This window comes from Hypanus sabinus, chromosome 6 (genome assembly GCF_030144855.1).
Source record: "Hypanus sabinus isolate sHypSab1 chromosome 6, sHypSab1.hap1, whole genome shotgun sequence".
Classification (NCBI taxonomy): domain Eukaryota; kingdom Metazoa; phylum Chordata; class Chondrichthyes; order Myliobatiformes; family Dasyatidae; genus Hypanus; species Hypanus sabinus.
In genome coordinates this window covers 46,935,557-46,955,148 of record NC_082711.1, presented here as the reverse complement: position 1 = coordinate 46,955,148, position 19,592 = coordinate 46,935,557, and the positions used below count along the sequence as shown (strand labels likewise).

Genomic DNA, 19,592 nt, shown 5'->3' with positions numbered 1-19,592 from the left:
GCCACACCGCCTGGCAAAAACATGGATTTGCACTAATGACTCAAGAATTTTAGGTAATTGAAATGCATTTGTACAGTTATTCCTACCTTTTAAAGTGAACTAATCAGATGTTGTTTCTCAAGTCTGAGATTTAATATGGGGAGACAATACTGCCTTAATCCAGTGACTACTGACACACAGACTGTAACAGTGTTGCACCAAGGTCACTAGTCTTTGATCGTTTATGTATAGCATTATAAAACATGGATTCCGCTGGTCTGATTTTCGGATCATCTCTAACTACTCATTCTTGATTCACCATCTCCATGCCTAATTGATGTTAATTGGTATAATCAGGCAGATGCACTGAGAACTCTCAAGCTATCTTCATATGGCAGAGCATCTGGTGTAGAGAGCTTACTGTTCTGCCAGCATAAAATTTCACTCTACCCAGAAAATCACACTTTTGTTCTACCACTTAACTGTGGCTATTTAAAGATGTGGAATATTCATCATTAAAAATCAGCTTCCAATAACAAAATCATGAATGGCAAGACAGGAGGGTCAGCCTAAGGTGGTGTTTCATGCATCTTGTACTTGTAGGTAGCAAGATTAAAAGGGTGTCCACCACCCAAAACATCCACACCCACCACCTCTTCTTCCTTCAACATTTCAAGTGACCATTTCTTGATCTAATCTTCCATCCCCACCAATTCACCCCACTTTCCTGTCAACATCAAATACAGAGTTCTCATTGTCCCTGCCTTCCATCTCATTAGACTCATCATTCAATGGATTATGCTCTGTAATTTCTGTCATCTTAGTAAGTTTCCACAACCAGAAGATATCCACCCATGCCTCCCCACTTGCCTCTTTCAGCATTCCAAAGGGACTATTCCCTTCACATCTTCTTGTTCCAATCTTACATCCCCATCAATCACTTCCTTTAAGGTTCTCCTGTTATTGTCAGAGCTGGACAGTTCTGAGATAAGGATGTCCAGTGAACTTTCCACTCTTGCTGCTGGTTCTACAGGGCTTTTGCCACATTCACATTTGCTTCAGATTTGTCACACCTGTTGTCTTACAGACCTCGAACTTCCAGTGTCTCTTTAAATGTCTTCATTTATTTATTAATCAGAGTGCAATTGCATAGCGTTACCTGGACAACCTTGGCTTTCACTCTTTCACAGGCATTCCCTTTCTTCTCTGTGCCCTTACTCCTCCGGGAATTCCAACCAGAGCCAAGGTCACGGCACAAGAGAACAGGAGCAAGGGTCCAAGAACAATAGCGGTATGAGCTTCAATAATGAGAGGAAGAGACAAGTGTTTCTTCAGCATTGATGGGAATTCAGTATGATGTATGGTTAAGGTCAAGGATATCAAGGTCAGGGATATCTTTGAATAGTTGTAAGTCATTCTGAAGGGACAGATCACAGATAAAAGGAGATATGAGGTCCTATAACTTAAATTTAGGGATTGAATTAGCAGATAACCTCTCCTTGTCACTGACAATCAATGCCCAAGGATGCATGCTTGGCCCACTGCTCTACTATCTCTCCACTCGCGACTGTGTAGTTAGGCACCACTTAGAAATCTGCCTATGACGCAACTATTGTTAGCAGAATTTCAGATGGCGACAAAGGCACACAGGAGTGAGATCGATCAGCTGGCTGAGAGGTGTCACAACAACAGCTTTGCACTCAGTCTCAGTTAGACCAAGGGATTGATTGTGGACTTCAGGAAGGAGAAGTCAAGGAAGTATACACCAGTCCTCATCAAGGAATCAAAATGGAAAGAGTGAGCAGTTTTGTTCTTGGGTGTCAACATCTCTAAAGATCTATCCTGGGTCCGACATATTGATGCAATTACAAAGGAGGCATGACATTTCATTAAGAGTTTGTGGAGACTTGGTATGATATCAAAGACACTTGCAAATTTCACGAGATGTAACTGTGGAGAGTATTCTGACTGGTTGTGTCACCATCTGGTATGAAGGGACCACTGCACAGAACAGGAAGAAGCTACAGGAAGTAGCAAATTAGTCAGCTCCACTATGGGCACTGGCACCCTCAGAACTGAGGAAATCTTCAAAAGGCAATACTTCAAAACAGCAGCATTCATCATTAAAGCCCCCCATCACCCATGACATGCCCTCTTCTCATTGCTGCCATCGAGTAGAAGGTACAGGAGCCTGATCGCACTAATTCAATGTTTTAGAAGCAGCTTCTTCCGCTCCATTGTGTGTGTGTGTGTGTGTGTGTATACACACACACACACACACACACACACACAGAGCTTTTTTTAAAAATTTATGTACTGCTGCTGCAAAACAGGAAACTTCATGATATATGCCAGTGATATTTAACCTGATTCAATTCCGATTAAAAAGGATTTAATCTCTAATTTACTTCCAGGGCAATGTGTGAGTAGATGAAAGGTAGCTGAAGAGACGATACAGGAGGGTATGCTTTCAGGATTACTAGGACAGGAACATAGAGTCTGTGCAGACTGGACAGTTCAGTGTGTGTGTGTGTCTCTATCTACATGTCTATGTGTAAGGTGTGGAGGAAGGGGGGTGGTACAGGTACAGAGTTTTGCTGGTGCTGTTAAGGAAAGTTTAAACAATTCTTGCACAGAGAACGTACTGTGTGTGATGCAGAGCGGTATAGCAAGAGGGGAGCAACATCCGAATATATAAGTTCAGCAGGCAGAGCAAGCAAGCAAGAAGAATGCAGGGTGGTGCTGTACCTGGCAAGACACAGTCACGGAGAGTAGTGCCTAGCACATGGGCATTCAGCATTACTGAAAGATGTTCCAGATCAGCAATTCAACATTTAAAAAAGATACAAAAGAAGAGATGACATTGCAATATTAATCAAGAACTCTATTTCTCCAATAAGAAGAGCAAACATCCAAGATGCTGCTCCAAATGACATCATTAGAAACAAGAAAATAGGAACATTGACTTTACTCAAGGTGCTCTACAGCCTCCAAACAATCAATGAGAGACAGCGGGGCAGATAAGTTTGTAAATCACAGCAAACAGTGAAAATAATAATGTAATAGTGTTAGATGAATCTCACACGAGGGCAATTCAAGGAAAAGAAACTGTAGTACAGGTCTAATCTGGATTTGGAAGGACAAGTACTATTCATGGATGGTCAGCATGGTTTTGCTTTAGAAATCCTGTCCAACTAAATTCATTAAACTTTTCAAAGAGTAGGTAAAGTTTTGCTGAAGGTAGGGCAGTTGATGTAGCCAACATGGACCTCAGTAAGGCCTGGAGCAAAATTCAATACTTGTTTTCTCATTTTTATGGTTTTGGAGAAGGGTAGAAGGGCTACTGACTTGAAACATTACCTAACTGAATACATACCTATTCATATTACGTCTCTTATTAGTTTGTCATATGGCCTAGATTTGTAAACAAAGTATTGAGTGAAGGTTTGGGACAATAGTCAAAATTAAGTTCAGAGATGTACTTATAAAATTGCAAAAAGACTCATAAATCCCAATAGATTTGCCAGATCAAATTACTGTAGGGCAGTTTTATGAAGGAAAGAATTCTCGTGCTTTGTACACCTAAAGTAAATCATTGTTGCTGCTAACTGCACTTTAGTGTACAGTAGTCAAAGTGATGAAACATTGCAGTGTTGGTTATGCCAAATCAGTGTTCCACTGAGGTCTCAAACTAACCTTTTGTTTTCACCCATCAAAGGATTAGGATTAGGGCTCCTTTGGGCATTTCAGAAATTGTCAGTTTTTGCTGGTGTCCTGACTCATGGATTATAGAACTACAGAAAAGTACTATCTATCTGAAGATCATTAAATCTTTCAAATTTTACAAGCTCATTTGAAAAGCATTGAATATTTTCCCTATTAACCCATTTTTCTACATAGCACGATAGATGTCATTTCGGAGTTGCACAACAAAGTTGCACATGAAAAGAAAGTCAGAGAACTAATGAGTGTCAGTTAAAATATTGGAGGTTGTTTCAGATGAGCCAGATGAGATTAGCTTGGTCAGCATGATAGATTGGACCAAAGGACCTGTTTCTGTGATGTTTGACTCTATTACTCTGTGACCATAAATGTCCAACTAATTTGTTTAGCATTATCTTCCTTTCGTTGCCTTCTGCTGACTTGGTCAGATCCGGTAACTGCATTCCAGATGTTCTTTTATTACATTCCTCATAATGTATTTTGGCTAACCGGTCTATAGTTCCTTCCCCCTCTTTTTCAAAAAGTAAGATCACATTTGCCAGGAACTGCCCTGGAGACTAAAAAAATGTTGGAAGCTGACCACCAATGTATTCAGCATTTATATTCCTCTCCCTTTAGTACTCAAGGATGTAAATTATCAAGCTTTGGCGTTTTTTTTCAGCATTTAGTGCTATTAACCTCTCACAGTATTTCCCTCAAAAACCCTAACCCAGTCCCTAGACTCTAAATTCCCTGCTATATCTGTGAGGTTATTTGAGTAGTCCTTTGTGAAAATGAACCAAAGTAACTGGTTAAATATTCTGCTATTTCTTTCTTAACAATAATAATCTCTTCCTTGATAATAGGAGACCTATAATTGTCTACACCAGTCTTTTTCTCGCTTCACTAATTTAAAGATTTTTTACCATTAGTATCACTTGTACACTTTCCCAATCTTATTTGTTTTTTTTAATCCTTTGCAGAATTGTAAACTACTTCTATCCTCAGATACGCTGCCTTCTGTTAGCAATTTATATGTCTTCTTTTTGGATCCAATAATATCATTAATTCCCTTCATAGCCAATGGTTCAGCACATTTTCCTGACATTTTTGTGTGGATAAGATTGATCCCCGTTGCAATGTATGATTACATTCTTTAAGTATTATGCATTACCTGTCTGCTGTTTGCTGACAGTGAGCTTCACCAAACTATCAATTTGGGTATCATACTTTATAAAGTGCTTTATTCAGATTAAAGATCTATTTATTTATCTAATCCATCTATTTATTAATTTATCAATATATTTATCTATCTATCTATTAGATTAAAGACCTAGTTTCGTTCTATCTATCTGGCACAATGGACTACGCCACCCAGTCACCTGCCTATTTAACCCAAACAATAGGAGAATTTATAATGACCAATTAACCTACTCACTATTACATCAGTGGGCTGCAGTCATCGCAGGCAGTCATTTCCTGTGAGGCAGATCGAGATTTCAAGAAAGCTCAAGGCCTTTCAGAACTTTTCAGCAGGCTGCAATCATCAAGAGCAGTTATTAATTCATGGAGCAGAATGAGGTTTAAAAAGAGCTTGGGACCTTTCGGAACTTTTCGGCAGGCTGCAATCTTAACGATCTCTTAGCCACTCGGCAGGTGCCGATGAAAAGAAGTGAGGTGTAAGCAGAGCGACAATTGTCGGAGTGGTTCGCTGTTAGAGTGGTCAAGTGGTAGCTCAACAGGCTTGGCATTGAACAGGTTTATCTGAGAAAAAGACACAGGCTGGAACTTAAGCTTGAGAAGTAATAGGTATAAAAATGTAAGGAGGATGGTAGTTAAAGTAATGGAATGCTCCTCCTGGAAGATGTGGGATTGCAGGGTACCTAGCACTCTCCCTAAAGGCTATATCTGCAGCAAGTGCACCCAAATTCAGCTCTGGAATGACAAGATCAAGGACCTGGAGCTGGAGCTGCATGTACCCAAGATCATCTGGGAGGCTGGAAACTTCATAGATGAGAATTTTACTGAGGTGGACGCATCCCAATTGCAGGTTTCTGATAGTAGATAGATGACCACCAGAAGAAGTAAAGGGAGTAAGCTGTCAGCAGAGGGCTCCCCTCTGGCCAACCCCTGCAGCATTGAGTGTACACTTTTGGATACTGCTGGGGGAAATGACATATCAGGGCATAGCCAGGCCAGTGGCACTGTGGCCAGCTCTGAGGCTCAGCAGGGAAGGATAAAGTCAGGCAAGGCTACAGTGATAGGAGACTTGATAGTTAGGGGGATGGACTGGAGATTCTGTGGCTGTAAAAGAGATATCAGGATGGTGTTTTGCCTCCCAGGTGCAATGCTCTAGGATGTCTCAGAGTGGCTGCAGAAGATTCTCACAAGTGAAAGTGAGCAGCCAGAAGTCATGGTGCACATTGGCACTAATGACTTAGGTAGAAAGGGGAGAGAAGTCCTGCATAGTGGGCATAGGGAGTTAGGGAAGAGGCTGAACATCAGAACCTCCAAATAATCTTTTGGTTACTCCCAGTACCATGTGCTAGTCAGGGCAGGAATAGGATGATAGATGAATAAGCAGCTGAGGAAGTGGTGCAGTTAGAGTAGGACATTGTGGGCATTACTGAATCGTGGCCAAAAGAAAATCATAGTTGGAAGCTGAACATCCAAGGATACACATTATATTCAAAGGACAGCTAGGTAAGCAGAAGGATGCAATAGGTCTGTTGGTAAAAAATCAAATCAAATCCTTAGAAAGAGGTTACACTGGATCAGAAGATGTAGAATACTTGGGGGTAGTTAAGAAACAGCAATGGTAAAAGCATCCTGATGGTAGTTATATACAGGCCTCTGAGTAGCATCCAGGAGCTGGGATATAAATTACAATGGAAGATAGAAAAGACATGCAGAAAGGGCAATGTTATAATAGTCCTGGGGGATTTTAATATGCAGATAAATTGGGACAATCAGATTGGTGCTGAATCCCAAAGAGGGCATCTGTAGAGTGCCTATAAGAAGGCTTTTAAGAGCAGCTTGTGGTTGAACTCATTAGGGGAAAGGCAATTCTGGAATGTGTGTTGTGTAATGAACATGATTTGATTAGGAAGCGTAAGATTAAGCAGTCAGTGAACATAAAATGACAGAATTCATCTTGCAGTTTGGAAGGAAGAAGATAAAGTCAGATGTATCAATGTTACAGTGGAGTAAAGAGAATTATGGAGGCATGAGGGGGAAGCTGACCATAGTTGATGAAAAGGGAAAACTAGCAGGGATGATGGCAAAATCACAATGGCTGGTGTTTCTGGAGGAGATTTGGAAAGCACAGGATAGATACATCCCAAAGATGAAGATGTATTTTGAAGGGAGGATAAGGAAACCATGGCTGAAAAAGGAGGTCAAAGATAGCATAAAAGCAAAGGAGAGGGCATATCATAGTGAAAAAAATTAGTTGGAAGTTAGAGGATTTGAAAGATTTTAAAAACCAACATAAGGCACTAAAAAGATATACGGAGAGATCATAAATTATGAAGTTATGTTAGCCAATAATATAATGAGAGATACCAAAAGCTTTTTTTCTGGTATATAAAGAGAAAAAGAGAGTTGAAAGTAGATATTGGACTACTGGAAAATGACATTGGAGAAGTAGTAATGGAGTCAAAGAAATGGCAGATGAACTTAATAAGTTTTTTTACATCCATCTTCCTTGTATGTCAGTGTGCCAGAAAAGCAAGAGTCAAGGGGCAAATGTGAGTGTAGCTGCTAATAATACCAAGAAGATACCTAGAAAGATGAAAGGTCTGACAGTAGCTAAGTCAACTGGAACAGATGGACTACACCTGTTCTAAAGGAGGTAGCTGAAGAAATTGTGGAGGCTTTAGCAATGATCTTGCAAAGATCTGTATATTCTAGAATGGTTCCAGAGGACTGGAAAATTGCATATGGCATATGTCACTCCACTTTTCAAGAAGTGAGGAGGCAGAAGAAAGGAAATTGTAGGTCTGACTTCAGTGGTTGGGAAGATATTGGAGTCCATTATTAAAAATGAGGTTCCGGGGTACTTGGAGGCTCATAATGAAATATGCCAAAGTCAGCATGGTTTCCTTAAGGGGAAATATCACTTGACAAATCTGTTGGAGTGCTTTAAGGAAATAAAAGGCAAGATACACAAAGGGGAGTCAGTGGATGGTTTTACTTGGATTTTCAGAAGGCCTTTGACAAGGTGCAGCACATGAGGCTGCTTAACAAGATAAGAGCCCATGGAATTACAGGAAATATACTAATAGGAATAGAAGATCCGCCTAACAATGCACACAAAATGCTGGTGGAACACAGCAGGCCAGGCAGCATCTATAGGGGGAAGCGCTGTCAACGTTTCAGGCCGAGACCCTTCGTCAGGATCCACCTACCTGCTTCAAGCAGGCTTCAGTTATAATGATACCTAAGAAACACACGTTAACCTGCCTCATTGCCTATTGTCCAGTAGTACTTACATCCACTGCGATGAATTACTTTGTAAGGTTGGTGCTGAAACATATCAACTCCTACCTGAGAATTTACTTGCACCTGCTCCAAATTGCTAACCATCACAACAGGTCAACAGCAGATGCTATTTCATTGGCTCTTCTTTCAACTCTGGAACATCTGGACAGTGAAGATGCATACATCAGGATGCTCTTCATTGACTACAGCTTGGCATTCAGTCCTATCATCTCCTCAAAACTAATCAGTAAACTTCAAACCTTCGGCCTCAATATTTTCTTGTGCAACTGGATCCTTGATGTCCTCACTTACAGACCTTGTCAGTTCAGATTGGCAACATCTCCTCCACAAACCCCATCAGCACTGGTGCACCACAAGGCTGTGTGCTTACCCTCCTGCTCTACCCACTTTATACTTATGACTGTGAGGCCAAATACAGCTCCAATGCCTTATTTAAATTTGCTGATAACACCACTGTTGTTGGTCAAATCAAAGGTGGTGACAAATCAGCATATAGGAGCAAGCTTGAAGATCTTGCTGGGTGGTGCCGCAGGGAGCTGATTATTGACATCAGGAGGAAAAAACTGGAGGTCCAAGAGCCTATTCTTATCAGAAGATCTGAGGTGGAGAGGGTCAGCAACTTTAAATTCCTCAGTGTTATCATTTCGGAGGATCTGTCCTGGGCCGAGCATATACGTGCAATTACAAAGAAAGCATGGCGCACCTCTACTTAGAAGTTTGTGAAAATTTGGCAAGTCATCTAAAACTTTGATAAACCTCTATATCTGTGTGGTGGGGAGTGTATTGACTGTTGTATTACAGCCTGGTATGAAAACATCAATGTTCTTGTATGGGAAAGTCTACAAAAGTCAGTCAATGTGACCCAGTCCATTCCAGGTAAAGCTTTCCCCACCATTGTGCACATCTACATGGAGTGCTGTTACAGGAATACAGTATCCGTCATCAAGGAGCCTTACCATCCAGGCCATGCTCTCTTCTCCACTGCTGCCTTCAGGAAGAAGCCTCAGGATCCATCCTACCACATATGGGAACAATTATTACCCCTCAACCATCAGGCTCTTGAACCAGAGGGGATCACTTCACTCAACCTCACTTGCCCCATCACTGAACTGCCACATCCTTTGGATTCATTTTGAAGGACTCTTCAGCTCACGTTCTTGATATTTATTGCTTATTTATTTATCATTACTATTGTTTATTTTCTCTCTTCTTTTTTGTATTTGCACAGTTTGGAGGGTTTTTTTGCTCCTTGGTTGTTGCCTGTCCTCTGTCCTGTTGGGTGTGGCTTTTTCATTGATTCTGCCATGTTTCTTGTATTTACTGTGATTGCCCACAAGAAAGTGAATCTCAGTCTTGTATATGGTGCCATATATGTAATTTGATAATAAATTACATTGAACTTTGAAAATTGGCTAACTGGCAGGACACAAAGATTGGGAATAAAGGGAATTCCATGGGCTCTTATCTTGTTAAGCAGCCTCATGTGCTGCACCTTGTCAAAGGCCTTCTGAAAATCCAAGTAAACCCATTCGCTGACTCCCCTTTGTGTATCTTGCCTGTTACTTCCTTAAAGAACTCCAACAGTCTATTCTAGTTTGCTACCGATAACTAATGGTGTTCCACATGGGTCAGTATTGGAACCTCTCCTTTTCAAGTTATAGATCACCGACTTCAAAGATGGATTTGATGTTTTTGTGGTCAGGTTTGCAGACAATACAAAAATAAGTGGAGAAACATGTAGTGTTGAGGAGCAGGGAGTCTGCAGAAGGATTTAGACAGAATGGGCAAATAAGTGGCAGATGGAGTATAGCGTAGGGAAGTTCATGGACATACACTTTGGTAAAAGGAATAAAGGCAAAGTATATTTTTTACATGGGGAGAGAATTAAAAAAGTAGTGGTACTGAAGTAGCTGGGAGCCCTTGTGCTGGATTTTCGAAAGGCTAACTTGCAGGTTAAATTGGTGGTAAGAAAGGCAAATTCAATGTTAGCATTCATTTCGAGGGGACTAGAATACAAGAGTAAGGATGTAATGCTGTGGCTTTATAAGACATTGGTCAGACCACACATGGAGTATTGAGGAGTTTTTGGGTCCCTTATCTAAGAAAAATGTGCTAGTATTAGGGAGGGTCCAGAGGAGGTTCTTATGAATGATTCTGGGAGCAAAGCGGTTAACGTAGGAGGTGAGTTTGATGGACTTGGGACTATACAATCTGGAGTTTAGAAGAACGAAGGGAGATCTCATCGAAACCTATTGGTGATTCAAAGGCCTAGATAATGTGAATGCGGAGAGAATGTTTTCTTAGTGGAGAAGTCTGAGACTAGAAGGAACAGCCTCAGACAGAGGAGTGCCCATTTAGAATAGAGCTGAGGTGGAAGTTCTTTAGCAAAAGGCTGGTGTAACTGTGGAAATCATTGTCACTTACGGGTGTAGAGGCCAAGTCATTGAGTACATTTAAAGTAGAGGTTGATAGGTTCTTGATTAGTCAGGGTGTCAAAGTTACTGGAGAAGGGAGGAGAATGAGGTTGAGAGGAATAATAAATCAGTCATGATGGAATGGTGGAGCAGACTGAATGAGCAAAATGGCATGATTCTCCTGTGTCTAATGGCTTTATGGTCTTTGTACTATGGAAGGAAACCGGACTACCTGGAGGAATCCCACGCGTTGACAGGGAGAACGTACAAAATCCTTACAGGCAGCACTGGAATTGAATTCCGAACTCCGATGTCCCAAGCTGTATTAGCATCGCACTAACCCCTACTCGACAATGACACCCCTTTATTCTCTCTTTATCACATTATGGTCACAGTTATTCTCCATCCTATGGAGAATCTTCTTCTCACTCTTCTCTGAAGGGCTACTCACAGCAGAAATGTTATTTTTTAACTTTCTCATTGCACAAAACCAAGTCACTGATAGTCTGTTATATTCTGAATGACTACCGGTATGGCTTGTCTGATCTAGAACATAGAACAATACAGCACAGGAACAACCCTTCAGCCCAGAGAGTCTGAACTGACCATGACGACAGTCTAAACTAAGCTCCTCTGCCCACACATGGTACTTTAGTCCCTCTCTCCCAGTTCATGTATCTGTAAAGAGAAGTCACGTGTGTATAGAAACATCAAAATATGCAGTGAAGTACATCTGCATTGGTATCTCTTAAGCATTGCCATCATAGCTAATCTGCCATCTCCCTTGGCAGCACGTATCCCTGTGTCACCAGCTTTATAAAAGTACAGCATAAGTTTGCAATTCACGTTTCTTTTTTACCCTCAAAGCATCCTAAGCAAACCTAATGATCTAATTAATAACCACAGACTAAAAATGGAACTGCTATTTCTGGTTAATGGTTTCTAAAGTCCACCTTCTTAGTATTTCAACCTACAAAACAATACCTACTGTATTATTATTACGTTTAATGAAATTATATGTTCATCTAACTTTAGATAAAAACAAAGTTAGAACATATTGAGCAAAATTTGCAATCTGAAAATTGTATTTTATGATGGTTGGCAGTCTTACCCTTAAATTAATGAGATCTGGATGCATTTTCTAACCCAGGGTTCCAGTGCACAATTAGAGGTGATACCTTGATGCTGATATTAGTAAATGCTGGGTTATACAGGGGCATTTTTTGAAATGGCATTTAGTCCCTCTGCCTGTCTATTGGGTTGATTGTAAAGGACCCTGCGATGCCAATGTTAAGTAATCAAAATTCTTAGTAAAAGTGATTGTGAACCAAAAGGTTTATGTATATTGCAGTGGTTCTGTGGCTGATGTCTGTTTGAATTTCAGTATTCGCTCATGGATCTCCTCTCCAAGATGGTGAGTGGGTTGCCTCATTTTGTGCGTTGCATCAAACCGAACAATGATCGCCAGGCCAAGAAGTTTGATCAAGAAAAGGTGTTGGTGCAGCTCCGATACACGGGTGTTCTGGAAACTGCCCGAATCCGCAGACAAGGATTTTCACACCGCATTCTCTTTGCAAATTTCATTGAGAGGTAAGCAATGCAGCTCTGTGACCTAAGTGTCAGCAGAACCAGGTGGCAGCTGAAACACTGGCATGAGGAAGCTAAACTGGATGTGATTGACATGTCTGACACATTTCTGTGTTTTACTTTGGTTAAAGCTTCAGTTATTGATTGAAACCTAGTTTTCATAAGCAATTTGATACATCAAATCTTTTTCTGAAAACATCCCATGATAATGGAGGTGGGATTTCTTCCTGTGGCTTATTTAGGATTTTAGAACAATTCCATACACCAAGCAGGAGCCCACCTATGTCATCAAGAAAAGAAAATGCAACCCACTGCTTTCCTTGGCTGTGCAAGTCTAGGAAAAACACTTTCCTGTCCCGCCAAACCCGTGAGATTAAGACGACTCTCCCACCCCAAACCCTGGTTTGTGTGGATGCTGTGTAATTTACTACCCTGTTATAAATTAGTGCCACAAAATAACAGACAGTAGACCGCAAACGATTAAAGGAATTATGTTTATGAATCTGAACTTGACCAACAGGTTAGTAAAGAAAACCAAAAAGAAAAGGGCCCATTTTAATTAAACAGTCAAATGTGCACACGTTGGTGCTCATCTTGAACATCACTGTCACTCACATACTGGGCCCTCGGCCCTCACGCACCACCTTCCGAACGTTACTTGCTATCCATCTCGAAGAAACGGGTCTCCCAAAAAGCTGGTGCCAATGGAGATAGAGAATATTGTGGATTCAGAAATCTGAAACCATTGTCAAAGTGAAAGTCGAGTTTATTGTCATACACACAAATACATTAATGCAATGAAAAACTTACAGCAGCATCACAGACACACAGATCAAAGTCACAGCATACACAAAGCAAGCGTAAACTAAACATATATTATACATAAGTTTTACAAGAATGAGTCACAATCAGAACAAAAATAACCCATTCTGGTGTGATGTGGTCAAAGTGGACATTCCTTGGACCTCTCCTGACTATAGAGTGTCGGGACTCACACAGTCATGTTGACTGGAACTGGTTTGTCCGTGCCTGAGAGCAAGATTAGGTCTCCAGAAGGTCTCAGGTTACCCCAGACTTAAGGCTGTCTCCTTATTGGTCGTTAGTCACAAAAGAGTCTGGGTGTCAGAACACAATGTCGCAAATAAACCCTCTTACAATGACTGGACCAAGCAAGTCCACAGTTGGGTTATGTAGAGATAGCCAAGGGTACTTGAGATTCAGAAGTATGAGTGGAGAGTCAATGATGTAGAAACTAGTGTATTCCACATGATCCCCTATCCTCATCTGCAAAACCAGTCTATTGCTGACTCTGCCCACAATATAGCAGCGACCATTCAAGACAGTTGTGGGCAAGGACTGGCTCAACTCTCGCTGCTATATTGATGGTCGATTAGAACCTCTAAATTCTCTGCAGGCTCTCCCAAAGTGGGAGCATCCTTCAGTTAATCTTGGAGTCTGTGGCGGTATAGCTTGGCCAACGCCTCCCCATTCTAACCACTCTCCTGGGCCAAGGTTCAAAATTCAATCACATAATTGGTTGCTGACCTTATCAACACCGATCCCCCCCCCCCCCCCACCCACTGGCAAATCTTCATCAGGCGCTGAGGCTCAGCTGGCTCTGGCAGGGTGATGAAACACCTTCCTCACGGTGGCCATGTATTCTTTCAAATCCGCGCAAATCGTTGATCTATATTCCCAATGCATGGTGGGCCGAGCCCGGGTTCTTCCAGTCAGGACCGAGATAATGAAGACCACGTTTCCACGCTCTGAAAGGAAGCAGGACAGCTGGAGTTCAATCACTAATGAAGCGGGGGTTGGAAGATATACCAGCTCTGCAGAGCAACCTGCTGGCTCTCCCAAGCAACCCTGGCTCCCTGGAGGTCGTGAGTCTCCAGGTCTTGTCCGGAAATCCTTTCATTACGGCTGGCCACAGCAGCCGAAAGATTCCTGATATCCCTCTGGGTCCACGTTGGCTCAATTGTACTGTGACAAAAGTCCTTGATGAAAATGATTTGGAGTCTATGGTTAAGGATGAGTTTTCGAGGTACTTGGAGATTAATGATAAAATAAGTCAAAGTCAACATGGTTTCTGTGAAGGGAAATCTTGCCTGACAAATCTCTTTGAGCTCTTCAAGGCAGTAACAAGCAGGGTGGACAAAGGAGAGGTAGTGAATGTGCTTTTCTTGGATTTTCAGAGGCGTCTGATATAGTGCCACACATGAGGCTGCTTAGCAAGACAAGATCCTATGGCGTTACAGGAAAGATACTGGCATGGATGGTGGAATGGCTGACAGGCAGGAGGCACTGAGTGGGAATAAAAGGGGCCTTTTCTGATTGGCTGCCAGTAACTAGTTCCTCAGGGGTCAGTATTGGGACCGCTGTTTTTCACATTGTTTATCAATGATTTAGATAATGGAATTGACCTCTTTGTGGATGATACAAAGATAGGTGAAGGGGTAGGTAGTGCTGAGGAAGAAATGTGATTGCAGCAGGACAAATTGGAAGAATAGGCAAAACAGAGGCAGATGGAATACAGTGTTGGGAAATGTATGATAATACATTTTGCTATAAGGAACAATAGTGTGGACTATTATCTAAATGGGGAGAAGGTTCAAACATCAGAAGTGCAGAGGGACCTGGGAGTCCTCGTGCAAGATTCCCAGAAGGTTAATTTACAGACTGAGTCTGTGGTAAAAATGGCAAATGCAATGTTTCAAAGGCACACTTAATGTCAGAGCAATGTATACTATATACATCCTGAAATTGTTTTTCTTCACAACCATCCACGAAAACAGAGGGATGCCCCAAAGAATGAATGACAGTTAGCTGTTAGAGCCCCAAAGCCCCCCCTCCAGCTTCCCCCTCCCACACGTAAGCACCAGCCCAAAGACGTTGGCACCCCCCATCGAGCACACAAGCATGTAGCAAAGCATCAATAAAGACACAGACTTGCAGTACCCTGAAAACTACTCGTTCACCCGGTAATTCATCAGCACAGGCTCTCTCTCTCCCTAATAAGGGAAAAAGAGATGTCCCCATTTCACAGCAAGAGGGGAGATATAGCAAACAACTCACTGATTTACAATGTTAAAAGTCCATTGCGTCGATTTTTCCAAACTCTGTGCCCAAAGGGCTCAGGTCTCTGGGCACACAGCCAGCAGCCAGCTTGCTGCTATCGATCTTCTGTCTCCCATGACACTGACCTCGAGCCCACCCACCTCCAGAGCCACAAATTCCCAAAACTCCAAAGGCAAGCTAATCATCTAGGCTGCGAACTTAATATATCAAATAACGACCCGAGAGCGGGCCCCACTCCCACAAAGAACCAAAGTCAGGTCAGGGTCTTCAAAAGAACCTTGAAAGGGAAAAATAGAGATATTAAAGATAGAAGTAGAGCTGTTTCCTAAGATACAAACAAAGGAGTCGCCGTTAGGCGCCATTGTCTCTTAAGCTCCACCCCCTTTAGCTGGCATTCATTTCAAGGGGAGTAGAATATAAACGTAAGGAGATAATGCTGAGCCTTTAAAAGACACTAGTCAGTTCACACTTGGAGTATTGTCAACAGTTTTGGGCCCCATATCTCAGAAAGGATGTGTTGCCATTGAAGAGAGTCCAGAGGAGGTTCACGAGTATGATTCCTGGAATGATAGGGTTAACATATGAGGAGCGTTTGGCAGCTTTGGGCCTGTACTCACTGGAATTTAGAGGAATGCAGAGGAATCTTATTGAAAACTACTGAATGTTGAAAGGACTGGATGGATGGATGTGGAGAGGATATTTCCTATGGTGGGGGTGTCCAGAATTGGAGGGCACAGCCTCAAAACTGGGGGGTGACCCTTTAGAACAGAGGTAAGGAGGAATTTTTTCAGCCAGAGAGTGGTGAATCTGTGAAATGCTCTGCCACAGACTGCTGTGAAGGTCAAATCCGTGCATATATTTAAGGCGGAAGTTGATCGATTCCTGATCAATCAGGACATCAAAAGATATAGTGAGAAGGAAAATGTATGGAGTTCAGTTGGATCAGGGATCAGAATGATGAAATGGCAGACCAGACTCAATGGGCTGAATGGCCTAATTCTGCTCCTTTGTCAAAGGTCTTATTACACAGATGCTAGTGTATCTGAAGCAAGGATCGAGACAAGGTATCAAAATGGATCTGAGCACAAGGCACGCGCTAGACAAAGTCATAGTACACTTCCAATTGAGCACCAAATCTCAGTTCAGCAGCTCCTTAACTACTCAATTCTTGGCCCCCAAAACATGATCACCAATTAGCAGGACCATCCTGAACCATTAAAGGGTCAGCTATCCATACTCTGGAAAGTTAGAGAGTCTAAATCCCAGAAGATGTCGCGGTTGGGACCATCTTGTAACACTAAGTTCAGGATATCGTCAAGGAGTTCAAACTTTTTTCTCCATGTAGCTTGTCTTGCTTTTGAATGGTATGGAAGCAGTAGATGAGAATTAAGTGGAATACACTCTCATGCCAGGCATGATTCTGAGTGGAAGAGGAAAGCCGCATCTGTAACCCAGCCCAGTATATGGCAGACAGAATACATGAGCGGGCAACTGTAAGCACGATATCATGGCTTCAGGGCAACACACTGACCCAGCTTCTTTCCTGCAATATTCCTTTCCTTATATTCATGGATGGGAAATTTCTGAGATCAGTTGTGATTTGGTAGAATTTAGTTCTTAACTCTGATCTAAAATTTGCAGATGTATGGTATTTCTGTTTTGCTGTTCATTCTGCTTGTTTATAGATACTACCTTCTTGCATTCAAGTCAACTGAAGAACCTCCAGTAAATCCTGAGATATGCATTGCCATTTTGAAAAAGGTTAAACTTACCAACTGGGTCCTAGGGAAGACCAAAGTAGGTGATTCATACATATTATTTTCTGCCTATTCATTCTGATGCATGCATAATTTTTGACTCAAAAGTCTTCAATTATAAGAACATAGAAACAGAATCAGAAATAGACCATTTGGTTCGGGTATTTGTATATTTTGTCACAAATATACAGATAAGCTTGTAATAAATACTGTTTATAAAGATCAAATTATTACATTGAGGTAAAACAATAATAACCCAGAATAAAGTGTAACAGGTACCAAGAAATAGCACTGCAGGTAAACACTGAAGTGCAAGATCATAACAGGATAGATTGTCAGGTGATGATGTGCCTGTTCCATCGATCAATATGATTATGGATGATCATTAACCTCAGTGCCGCTTTACAGTATTAACCCTATAGTCCCTTAATTTACTTAATATAAAAAATCCTTCAATCTCTGCCTCAACCACTGAACGTTCACATCTGTAGGAGAAAGAAATTCAATGATTCCACAGCCTGTCAACGTCCAAATTTCTTCTCATCCCCATTGGGGGTGGACAAATTCTTATTTAAAGACCATATTTCCTATTTCAAGACAACCCATTCAAGGTTTAGAGTTCAAAGTAAATTTGTTATCAAGGTGTGCCTTGAAAAACATTTGTGCCACCAGTTACAACCCTGAGGTCACCCCTCATTATTTTGAATTCTAATGAATACAAGCCCAAAGCTATCAAACACTCTTCACATGACAAGCCATTCAATCCTGGAATCATTTTCATGAACCTCCTTTGAACCCTCTCCAGTTTCAGCACATCCTTTCTCAGATAAACAGCCCAAAACTGCTCACAATACTCCAAGTGAAGCTTCACCAGGGCTTTATAAAGTCTCAACATTACATCCTTGCTTTTATATTCTAGTTCTCTTGAAATGAATACTAACATTGCATTTGCCTTCCTCAACATAGATGCAACCTAAAAATTAACATTTAGGGAATCCTGCGCAAGGAGTCCAAAGTCCCTTTGCACCCCAGATTTTTGTATTTTCTCTCCATTTAATAAATAGTCAACCCTTTTGCTTCTTCTACCAAAGTGCATCACCATACACTTCCCAACACTGTGTTCCATCTGCCATTTCTTTCCCACTTTCTATCTAAGTCCTTCTGTAGCTTCTCTACTTCCTCAAAACTAACTGTCCCTCTATTTATCTCTAATTCATTCATATATAATGTAAAAAGAATCGGTCCCAACACAAACCACTGTGGAACACCACTAGTCACTGGCAGCCAACCGTGAAAAGCTCCCTTTATTCCCACTCTTTGCCTCCTGCCAATCAGCCACTACTTTATCCATACTACTATCTTTCCTGTAGCACCATGGGCTTGTAGCTTGTTAAGCAGCCTCATGAGTGGCACCTTGTCGAAGGCCTTCTGAAAATCCCAGTACATAGCATCAACTAATTTTCTTGTGCCTGTTCTGCTTGTTATTTCTTCAAAGAATTCCAACAGGTTTCCCTTGAGGAAACCATGCTGACAATGGCCTGTTTTACCATGTGCCTCCAAGTACCCTGAGACCTCATCCTTAATAATCGACTCCAACATCTTCCTAACCACTGAGATCAAACTAACTGACCTAAAATTCCCTTTGTTCTGCCTTTCTCCCTTCTTGAAGAATGGAATGACAGTTGCAATTTTCCAGTCCTCTGGAACCATTCCAGAATCTAGTAATTCCTGATAGATCATTACTAATGTCTCCATGATCTCTTCAGTCACCTATTTCTGAACCTTGGAGTGTAAACCATCTGGTCCAGGTGACTTATCTACCTTCAGATTTTTCAGTTTCCCAAGCACCTTCAATAATGGTGGCTTCACACACCTCATGACCCTTGACACCTGGAACTTTCATCATACTGCTAGTGTCTTCCACAGTTCATCTGTTTTCTCCTTGTCCCCCATTGCTATCTCTCCAGCATTGTTTTCCAGTAGTCCAATATCCACTCTCACCTCTATTTTACACTTTATGTATCTATTTATTGGCTAGTTACCTTCTTAACAACTTTTTAGTTGCCTTCTGTTGATTTTTAAAAGCTTCTGGATTTTCTAACTTCCCAGTAATTTTTGCTTTGTTAAATGGTCTCTCTTTGTCTTTTATGTTGACTTTGACTTCTCTTGTTAGCCATGGTTGTGTCTTCTTTCTTTTAGAATACTTCCTCTTTGGGATGTATATATCCAGATATTCCAGTCATGGCTGCTCTGCCACCATCCCTGGCTGTGTTCTTTTCCAATCAATTCTGGCCAACTCCTTTCTCAAGCGTCTGTAATTTACTTTACTCCACTGTAATACTGATGCATCTGACTTTAGCTACTCCTCAAATTTCAGGGTGAATTTGATCAAATTATGATCACTTGTGCCAAAGGGTTCTTTTACTTTAAGCTCTCTAATCAATTTTTGCTCTAACATGGCATTTTCTTTTCTGATTGTTTGTGGCTCATGAATGTTGGCTTTCAGTGACACCATTGATTTCCAGTTTTGTACTTTATCCAAATTCACAACTGACATTTGGGGGCCTGTATA

The 19,592-nt window shown here is 41.4% G+C and overlaps 1 protein-coding gene across 1 annotated transcript in view; it reads left to right on the top strand.

Moving 5' to 3' along the window:
• myo3a (myosin IIIA) overlaps positions 1–19,592 on the top strand; it is a 243,667-nt gene that overhangs the window by 138,951 nt on the left and 85,124 nt on the right. Inside the window, exons 23-24 of the mRNA XM_059971447.1 lie at positions 11,983–12,188; positions 16,949–17,060. Of these exons, the coding sequence (XP_059827430.1) occupies positions 11,983–12,188; positions 16,949–17,060 (318 nt within the window). The remainder of the gene's footprint in view (positions 1–11,982; positions 12,189–16,948; positions 17,061–19,592) is intronic.